This window comes from Acanthisitta chloris, unplaced genomic scaffold (genome assembly GCF_000695815.1).
Source record: "Acanthisitta chloris isolate BGI_N310 unplaced genomic scaffold, ASM69581v1 scaffold38180, whole genome shotgun sequence".
NCBI classification, from domain to species: Eukaryota; Metazoa; Chordata; class Aves; order Passeriformes; family Acanthisittidae; genus Acanthisitta; species Acanthisitta chloris.
This window is the reverse complement of record NW_008653975.1, coordinates 3,838-13,498: the sequence shown is the minus strand read 5'-3', so window position 1 is coordinate 13,498 and position 9,661 is coordinate 3,838. Positions and strand designations below refer to the sequence as shown.

Here is a 9,661-nt window from a genome sequence, read left to right as displayed (position 1 = left end):
CCCCACCCTGCCACAGCAGCAGGGCAGGCTGCAAATGTGGAGAGGAGTGAGTTTCTGGGAGGGGAGGCTGGTGTCACTCCCCATCCTGGGATGTCCATGCCCAAAGCCTGAGTGCAGAGGAGCAGTGTGATCCCACAGGATTCCTGTTGCAAGAGAAGCCCAAGGAGAAAACAGCAGGTGGGAGCCATTTGCCAGTACCAGAGGCAGGTGTGAGGCTGGAGATGTCCCAGAGCAAGGTGGGTGGGGGGACACAAGGTCCCTTTTTGGCTGTGTCACCTGCTCAATGCTCTGATATCCTACCACCTCCTCCCTCAGGAGCCCTTTGATGTCCTGCTGCTGCCTCTGTCCCAGGCTCAGAGCCCACGCAGAATCATAGAATCATCAGGGTGGGAGGAGACCTTTAAGATCAACAAGTCCAACCAGGAGTCACTGCTGGAACCCCTAAACCGTATCCTCCAGCACCAGATCCAGATGCCTCTTAAACACTTTCAGGGATGGCGATTCCACCACCTCCCTGGGCAATATCCCAGTGCCTGAACACCCCAACAGTGACAAAATTTCTCCTAACATCTAATCTGACTCTCCCCTGTCTCAGCTTATGACCCCAAGGGCAGGGCTGAGCGCTGACACCAGCACCCACACTCAGCACATGGACAGATGTGTCCCCCACCCAGTGTGGGCTCGGATGCTTTGTGCTTACTCCCACCAGCTACTACAGAAGTGCTGTGCCAGTCCTCCCTTGCCAGGTGACCTTGTGTCAGTCACATCATCCTCTGCTGCTCCCCTGGAGCAATCTCCCTTGCTTCCTGCAGCCACCCCATTAACCTTCTTTCGGCTAGAAACAACAGGAGCATAGGAAATGAATCCCTTCCCTCCCTCCGCTCCCCCAGGCAGAGGCTCAGCTCAGCAGGCTGTGTGCCCTCCTGGGATCACAGGCCTCTTTGACTGCCCCCTCCCTCCCCCCTGTATTTTGGAGGCTGTTTAACAAGGGAGACGGAGGGGACAGCTCAGCTGGAGGGAAACAAAGGCGCCTTCAGAGCTCGCCCTGTGCCTGCCGTGCTGAGTGTGCCCAGCTCAGTGCTGATGAGCTCAGCCTCTTGCCATGCTCTGCAACAGGCCTGGCTTATCAGGAGCCCTCGGTTCTTGTGCTCAGCAGGGTCTCATCACTCTCTGCTTTGGCACTATTAATAGAAACCTGTCTGCCCTTTTGCCCTTGGCTGAACCAGAGCCCTGACACAGGAGCTGCTGGCTGGGATGGGATGTGTCCTGCACGTGGCAGGAGATGGAGATGCTGGGGAGCACCATGGCTTGGGTTTCAGTGTGCTGTGGGAAGCCAATGCAGGGAGTGAGCACAGTCCCCATCGCCTCTGTGGGAGCTCACAGCCAGTTGAGAGCTTGCTTCCAGCAGGAAGATGTGTGACTCTCTAGATGCTGGGTGGACAGAGGAAGTCTTGCTTTTTTGTCCCAGCTGCTTCCTTGCTAGTTCTCTGCCCCACACTCCCTGGCCAGGAGACCACCACCACATTGCTGGGCAGCAGCCTGCTCCCATCCTGCCTGTGCAGCACTCTGCAAACATCCCAGGGAGCATCTGTCTCTCTTCCCTCCCTCCTTGACCTGCAGAGGAGCTATGGGAGCTGAGTGCTTACCCTTGCACATCACACGAGGTTCTCACATGGCAAGAGCAGGTTCACACCATGAGAAGTGCGTGCTGATGAGGGTCAGCGAGAATAGCATCAGCAGCACCAGGGTCTTGTGGCTGTTTGTTGGCTGTGGGATGTTATTTCAGCTCAAGGAGCAGGAGTCCCACTCTCTGGGGTTGTCCTCTCCTTCCCCACAACCTGGGGGATGCTTACAGCTTCCCAGGCTTGCTTGCTCCTCCTGGAGCAGTGCTGAGGCTTCTCCTGCTGCCTGGGGCTACCTGTCCTGCTTTGGCCTGTCCATGGGAGATAAGCAAAGCTGCTCTAGTGAAAGGGCTGAGGCTGCTGTTTAGCTTGGCACTGGGGAGGGAGGAGGAAGCAGAAGGTCTGTGGAGATAGAAGCTGGAGAGGCAGGAAGAGACTCGTGAGCAGCATCCTGCCTCGTGTCCTGGGGAGGTGGTGATTTGGGGCTGGGCACTGTCTCCTTGCCTGAAGGTTCATCTTGGCTGGGCACTGATCCACATCAACCCATTAATCCGGCCCTTCCCCTGGAAAATACACCCCGTGCCAACCCTCACTGCTGCCCAGCTCTGCTCTGTCCGGGTCTTTTCCCTGGCAAAGCCTGGGGGGCAGTGATAGGGATGGGAAAAGCCCAGGCAGGGTGTCCCCAATGCTCTGCTGGGGCACACACTCTCCCCTCCTTGCAATCCTCATCACTCAGCACATCCAAGCTGCCTCTGTGGTGACCTCTGGCCTCTTCTCCTGTCCCTGGGGATGCAAAGCCAACTGTGTGCTGCCCCAGCTGTGCTGTGAGGACTTTTGCCTGCTGCCAAGGGAAGGGATCCTGCCCACATCTGCACTGAAAGAAGCTGCAGCTTGTTCTTTCCACCCTCTGTAGCCTCCAGAGCTGCAGGTTTGCTGGTAGTGGATCCTGCAGGAGCTACCCTGGAGGCCAGTGGAGCTGTGTGGTGCATGTTTCTGGGTAGAACAGAGGCTTGGCTTTGGATCAGCTCAGTTTTGTCTTATCCTGCTTGGAGGAGATAAGGTGCAGGAAGAGACCTGGGATGAGGATGTTGGTGCACGTGCAGAACTGGAGGTGTGGGAGCTCATGGCTTATTTGGTGTCCAGAGCTAGCCTTGTTTAAGTCCTCCCCATCCTTCTCATCCCTGGCCAATGTGTTTTCCCAGAGCTGTTGATTAGCTGCTGCCATTCACCATCAGGAATGAATTATTTTTGTAGCCCTGCTCTGACATGGAAACACCCAAGTGCTTTTGGGAGCCTTTCCACATGGGCACCCCAGAGCTGCAGTGTGTTTTGCTTTGTGAAAACTGGTGGTTTGAGCACAGCAGGGGAATGTGGATATCCCCCAGCAGACTAGGAGGGGAAGGACATCTCTGGGTGGCACTGCCAGGTGGCTCTGGAGGTGGCATCTGGATTTCCTTTCCTTCCTTCCCTCCATCACCTCCCAGTTTTCAGCACAGACAAGAGACTCCAGCAGCAATGGTACACTATGAGGCAGTCAGAGGTGTAGTTTTATCTGCATGGAAAAATATGTGTGCTGAGCCCTTTGATGGAGGTCCAGTAGCCTGTGGAGCTGTGTTTCCATTCACAGGCTCAGCAGGCTGCATCCTGGCCCCTGTGTGCAAGTGGAAGTATTGTGCATGGAAAAAGCTTGTGTGCACTTTGCAAACTCCTCCTGAGCTGTGCTGGGCCAGCTAGGAAAAACCCTCATCTTGAGGTCTGCCACATCCAGGGGCTTTCAGCCCCTTCTGCCTTGTCTTAACTCCAGATCCCTGGCTGATAAACTTTTTCCTGCTCTCACCAGTGCTGGACCAGCTCCTGCCAGAGCTCAGCATCTTGCTCAAGCTGCTGGACCATGAGTATCTAAGTGCCACCACACAGGAGAAGAAGCTGGCTGTCTCCACTATCCTGCAGAAGTTGCAGCCACCCACAGGTCTGTGTCTCTGTTCCCAGGGGCAGTGGGTGTCTCCAGCAGCAGCTCCAGGGGGTTATGACCAAAACCCCAGCAGGGCAGGGAAAAGCTTCTGCAGGGCAGAGATGAGCTCAGTACCCAGCACCTGCTCAGCCCCCTCAGGGCACTTTGTTCCCTGCTTTCCTTTCCCAGCTGCTCCCTGCCCTGCTGGCGTCAGCCCTGCCAGGGCTGCAGGGGAGCTGTTCCCTGCGGAAATGCTGCTTTGCAGAGCTCTTCCTGCCACTGGTTTGTGCTGAGCACAGGGGTTTCCGCGGGAAGGCAAGGAGGACTGTGCACCTGGGGCTTCACAGCCTTCCCCCTTCCTGCTCTCCTGGTGGGGAGCAGCAGCATCCCTGGGGGATCCTTGCCTCCCTGGGTGCCTGCTCCAAGGAGGAGTGTCCCATGGCCTTGGGATGGTGTTTGTGGGGAGGAGGGTGCCAGTGCACCCTGCCCACCCCAGGCTCAGAGCATCCTCCTCGCTCCCAGGGAAGGAAGTGGACTACATGTACATCAACACAGCATCCCTGAGCAATGGCACCAGCTTCGTGGAGTCTCTCTTTGAGGAGTTTGGTATGTGCAGCCAACCTGGAGGGATGCCCTGGTAGTCATACTGGGTGGATGCAGTGCTGGTCCTGGGGTCCCTACTGGAGTCCCTTCCCTTTGGGAAGGAGGATGAAAACTATATCCTTGTGTGCAGGGTGGGCATCATCACCCTGGGCACTTGTTCCTGCTCCCCTGTAGCTGTTTGGGGCTGGCATGGGGCATCTACACACCAGCTGTTTTTATCAGTGGTACCCATCTCCCACCACCTTCCAGTGATCAGCCATGGGTGATCACCTCAGGAATCCCTGGAGGGCATGGCTGGGGAGCCCAGCTCTGGTTTCCTGCTCCCTTCACCCTCTCTGTTTACCCTGGACAGACTGTGACCTGGGGGACCTCCAGGACATGCAGGAGGAGGAGGGGGCCACCAGTGATGGTGTCGGTTTGGAGCTGGCAAGGAACCAGGCAGCAAAAACTGTAAGTCCCTGGATACTTACCTGCTCTGCACCTGCGTGGAGAGGTGGTGTGGATCCTTTCCTGATCCCTGCTGGGACTCAGGACTCTCCCCACTGCCTGGTTGATGATGGTGGTGTTCCTGCCATAGGTTCCTGTGGATCCTGCTCCACCTCTGCCCACCACTCCCCCACCTGAGGATTACTACGAGGAAGCTCTGCCCCTGGGCCCAGGCAAGGCCCCTGAGTACATCACCTCCCGCAGTGAGTCCTGCTCTGTGCTGAGACAACAGGAGGGTGGGAGGAGCCCCACAAACTGCCCTCTGCATTCCCTCACCTCCCTGCCCTCCTGGAAAAGCATGGTGGGCATGAGGGCTCATCCTGGGGAAGAGATTGTCACAGCTTCCATCAGCATTGCCCGTGTCTCACTCCCATCCCATCCCACTGCACTGGTACTGCAAGGAGTTGTTTGCTCTGGCTCAGCTGGGAATGGGGTGATAGGGAGAGATCAGAGCCATGGGGGGAGCAGTGCTGAGGTGCCCTGGGAGGGTGTGCTTGGCTCTGCCCCAGCTCCCAGGCTCACTGCTCAGAGCATCCATGAGGGGAAACCAGGTGCAACAGCTCCAACTGCCTCTGCTTCCTCTGCAGACAGCTCCAGCCCCCCCAACTCCATCGAGGATGGCTATTATGAGGATGCAGACAGCAACTACCCTGTCACCAGGATGAATGGGGAGCAAAAAAATTCCTGTAGGTATCTGAGTACCCTCAACAGGGAGGGGAGAGCTCTGGCAATGTCCAGCCCCTGAGGAGAGGGTGGTGGGGTTGAGGCTGGAGAACCACTCACATGTTAGAGGCTGCTGGGCAAAAAGCAAGGAGTGTGGAGTGCTGTTTGTCACACAGCCAGAGCCCTCCTGCTGATGCGATGAGTGCTGTGTCTGTCACCAGCACAGGGAAGGGATGTCCCTGCCCATGCACCTCTTGTGCCCTGTGTGAAATGCCTCTGCCAGGGCAGAGGAGAGCTCAGGCAGGACAGCCCAGCTCCTCCATGCCCTGCAGGGGAGATATGGGGCAGAGGGCCAACACATCAGCCTCTGCTGCAATGAGAAATTTAATCCAGGCTTTCAAAGTTTGAGCCTTGCAAAGAAATAAGCCAAGTGGGCCTGGAGAGCTGCACCTGGGACTGGCACTCGGCCCACGAGCATCCTGCTGGGTTAGAAGGGAAATGGAGCTGGCTGGGGCCAAACTGCTGTTTCCAGAGGATGACATGGAGTCCATCAGTCCAGCACCCAGCACAGGCTCTGTGCTGGAGCCCACAGGGCACAGGGAGCCCTGGCAGTGTGCTGGAGGGCAGGGCCCCAAAGTGCCTTTTGGGGTGACTCTCCTGCTTCCTTCCAGATAATGACTCGGATGCGATGAGCAGCTCTTACGAGTCCTATGACGAGGAGGAGGAGGAGGGGAAGGGCCAGCAGCTGACACACCAGTGGCCATCAGAGGAAGCCTCCATGAACCTGGTGAAGGATTGCAGGATTTGTGCTTTCCTGTTGCGCAAGAAGCGCTTTGGACAGTGGGCCAAGCAGCTCACTATCATACGCGATGGCAAACTGTTGGTGAGCCTGGGCTGGTGGGGACAGAAACCCCTGGGTGGGTTGTGAGGGTGGGTGAGTCTGTGCTGAAAGAAAACAGCACTGTCCAAGCCAAGCCTCTGCCCCAAGACTACCACTGCCTGCAACACATAGAATCACAGAATTCTAGGGGTTTTGTCTGAGCCCTGAGCAGTTCTCTTTGCTTCCCTTAGTGCTACAAAAGCTCCAAGGACCGACAGCCCCATGTGGAGGTGCCTCTGGGCACCTGCAACGTCATCTATGTCCCCAAGGACGGGCGGCGCAAGAAGCACGAGCTGCGGTTCTCGCTGCCGGGGGCAGAGGCTCTGGTGCTGGCTGTGCAGAGCAAGGAGCAGGCTGAGGAGTGGCTGAAGGTACCACAGCTGCCTCCTGCTTCTCCCTGGGGGGCTCAGACCCTCCTTGGCATTCTCCTTGGCTGTGGTGGGGAGGGAGATGCCTTGGGAAAGGGCTTACTCTCCCTGGAAGGGGAAGGGGCTTTGCTCCTGTCTCTTATCAGCTGGAGGCACTTCCCAGGGTCTGGGTGTCTCCGGCGCTGATAGCCCCTGTGGGTGGGGATGTTTGCTCTCCCCCTCCTCTTCCCATGGCCCTTTCCTGCCTTTGTTCAGGGGAGGGAAGTGGGGGCTGCAGGGTAGGGGCCGTGGGTGGGAAAGGAGGCTCAGAGCACACCACAAACGCAGCTGGTACCCCAAATGGGGAGAACAGGGTTGTTTCACACAGCCAGGGCAAGCTACGCTGTGCCTGCCTGCATAACAAGAGGGTCACAGGATTTTCTGTGCTGGCAGGACTTGGCACCCAGGTCTGTCACCTCTGGGATTTCCAGAATCCCTGATAAAATACACAAAACTGGGTGCAGTTGTGGAGGGGCCAAGGTGTGTGCAGTCCTCTAGGCAAGCCAGGTTTGTGCCCTGGACAGGGTTCACTGCCCTGGCCTGCAGAGACCAGGACCTCTCCCCACAGTTCAGCCTAGCTCTGGCAGTGAAGGAGCTGAGCCAGGGAGAACAGACCTGGCCCTTGGGTCCTTTTTGGGTGACTGGTGGGCTGTCTCCACAGGTGATAAAGGAAGCGAGCAGTCCAGCAGCAGGTGGGATAGAAGCCCCTACCTCCCCAGTGATGCCGTGCAAGATGGACTTGGATAAGGTGATGGTTTCTAAAGGCCCTGACGGGGCACTGTGTGGAGCTGCTGCGGCTGAGCCTGGGGAACACAGGGCTGGGGGAGCCCCAAGTTCCTGAGGTTGCACATTCTCACAGCAGCTCTGAGGGTTTTCCCACCCTGGGAAGGGAATGGGTCGGTGCTGGTGCTTAGGGACATCTCAGCCCTGTGCAGAAGGGCCAGCAGTGGCCATGGCTGGGGGCTGCACAGGGGCACACTGCTGACAGGGTGCTGCTCTGCTCCCCTACAGCGACTGTCACAGGAGAAACACACCTCTGACTCGGACAGTGTGGCCATGGGTGAGACCAGCTCCCCAGCCACCCGCAGAGAGCATGGAGAGCACGGTACAGCCCCTGCCCCAGGGCCAGCTGTGTGCACCACGGCTTGGGAGCATCCTCTCCTGTGAGGAGGGATGCTGGGACATCACCAAGGGCACACAGCTACTCTGTCCTCCTTCTAGGGAAAGGCAAAAAGAAGGGCTCGATGAGCAGGGCAGCAGGAAAGAAGATCACCAGGATCATCAGCTTCTCCAAGAAGAAGCCTTGCCCTGAGGACACACAGACTTCTTCCACTGAGGAGGACATCCCCTGCTGTGGTTCGTGTGGGCTGGTAGCAAGGATGGTGCTTGGCTCAAGTGGGAGTAGGAGCAGTGGAGAGTGACATCCTTCCCCTAGCCTGGCTGTAGGGATGAGGGGAGGATGGGATGGGGGAAAACTCACTGAGCTGCTGGAGGGCTGTGACACTGCATCAGGCTGTGAAACACTGCCCAGTCCTGGCTCTGAAAATTCCTGTGGTACATGGGGAAGGTATGACAAGTTACCTATGTCCCAGAAAACAGGCTTGAGGGACTACCGGGCTGGCACCTCACCCAGGCTCAGGGTGTCCCAGCTGCTCTCTGTGCAGAAATTGAGGCATAGAAGGGCAGGACGAATAGGAAACCATGCCATAACCTCTGGGCAGTCACATCTCATCAAAACCAGCCTAAGGTCCAGCCGAGCAGGCACTGACACCCTTCCCTCCCCCTGCCACCCCCAGGCTACCTCAGCGTCCTGGTGAACCAGTGCTGGAAGGAGCGCTGGTGCCGCCTGAAGGGCAACACCCTCTACTTCCACAAGGACCGCACAGACCTGCGGACCCACGTGAATGCCATCGTCCTCAGGGGCTGTGAGGTGGTCCCTGGGCTGGGCCCCAAACACCCCTTTGCCTTCCGCATCCTGCGCAACGGGCAGGAGGTGACGGCGCTCGAGGTGAGAGCAGAGCGGCAGGCACGGTCAGCTGGTCCTGTGAGGAGGGGGTTGCCAAGTTGGGGGAGCATCCCTTGTGATGATCAGCACTTGCACGCAAGCAATGCCTTGTTTTTCCCCTCCCATGCATGTTAAGGGAGCTCAGAGCATCATTTGGGTGAGCTTGGAATAGCTGCGTGGGTACTTGCAGGCTGGGGCAGGGAGGAGACTGGTAGGGCTGGAACAGGGAGGTTGCAGGGAGTTTGGCACTGGCCTTCCTCTGTGTGCTTTGTCTTAGACCTTCCTAAGTTCTCTTGGATCCTCCAAGAGTTCAACTCTTAGATCACAGAGATTCTACACAGCAGGGCTTTGTACCAAGAGGCAGGAGTGAGGATGAAGGTCTGGGAGCTGGGCATGCACTCCAACCCCTTCTCTCTCCTGCAGGCAAGCTGCTCTGAAGACCTGGGTCGCTGGCTGGGTCTCCTCTTGGTGGAGACAGGCTCACAGACAGCACCAGAGGCTTTGCACTATGACTACGTGGATGTGGAGACAATTGCCAACATAGTGACAGCTGTTAGACACTCCTACCTGTAAGACTTCCTCCTGCTCTGCTGCATGCTTGGAAGGGACTGTGTGTTGGTCTGGGGATGGTGATCCTTAGCCCTAGGGGCTTTCTAGAAAGGACACAGGCAGGGATGTGGTTTGTACTGTCACCTCGAGGACTGCCAGTGTCCCAGGGGTTGGTGGTTTCCAAAGCAGGGAAGTTCCTCTTAGGCAGGATGGAAAGTGTAAAGCATTTCATTGGTGCTGATGAAGGACTTGAGACAGGCATGGTAGGGTAGGGTGAGTTAGAGTGCTCATGAGTGAAGTTTGAGAGAGCAATGCAGGCATCCCTCTGAGATGGAAGGACTCTCTGAGGGGCTGCAAGGATGTCCTGAAAGGAAACCCTTATCCCTCCTCCTGCAGGTGGGCCAGCTCCTCCCAGGATCACCGGCCAGACTCCTCCCGCGTGGTGTATGACGACGTCCCCTACGAGAAGGTTCAGGTGAGCACAGCTTCATGGCT

The 9,661-nt window shown here is 57.4% G+C and overlaps 1 protein-coding gene across 1 annotated transcript in view; it reads left to right on the top strand.

The window, feature by feature from the left end:
• Positions 1–9,661, top strand: part of AFAP1L1 (actin filament associated protein 1-like 1) — a 21,015-nt gene that overhangs the window by 9,687 nt on the left and 1,667 nt on the right. The window contains exons 2-14 of the mRNA XM_009082945.1: positions 3,463–3,591; positions 4,096–4,179; positions 4,529–4,626; positions 4,754–4,865; positions 5,250–5,348; positions 5,997–6,208; positions 6,397–6,576; positions 7,274–7,360; positions 7,624–7,717; positions 7,834–7,968; positions 8,409–8,620; positions 9,041–9,186; positions 9,563–9,641. Of these exons, the coding sequence (XP_009081193.1) occupies positions 3,463–3,591; positions 4,096–4,179; positions 4,529–4,626; positions 4,754–4,865; positions 5,250–5,348; positions 5,997–6,208; positions 6,397–6,576; positions 7,274–7,360; positions 7,624–7,717; positions 7,834–7,968; positions 8,409–8,620; positions 9,041–9,186; positions 9,563–9,641 (1,667 nt within the window). The remainder of the gene's footprint in view (positions 1–3,462; positions 3,592–4,095; positions 4,180–4,528; positions 4,627–4,753; positions 4,866–5,249; positions 5,349–5,996; positions 6,209–6,396; positions 6,577–7,273; positions 7,361–7,623; positions 7,718–7,833; positions 7,969–8,408; positions 8,621–9,040; positions 9,187–9,562; positions 9,642–9,661) is intronic.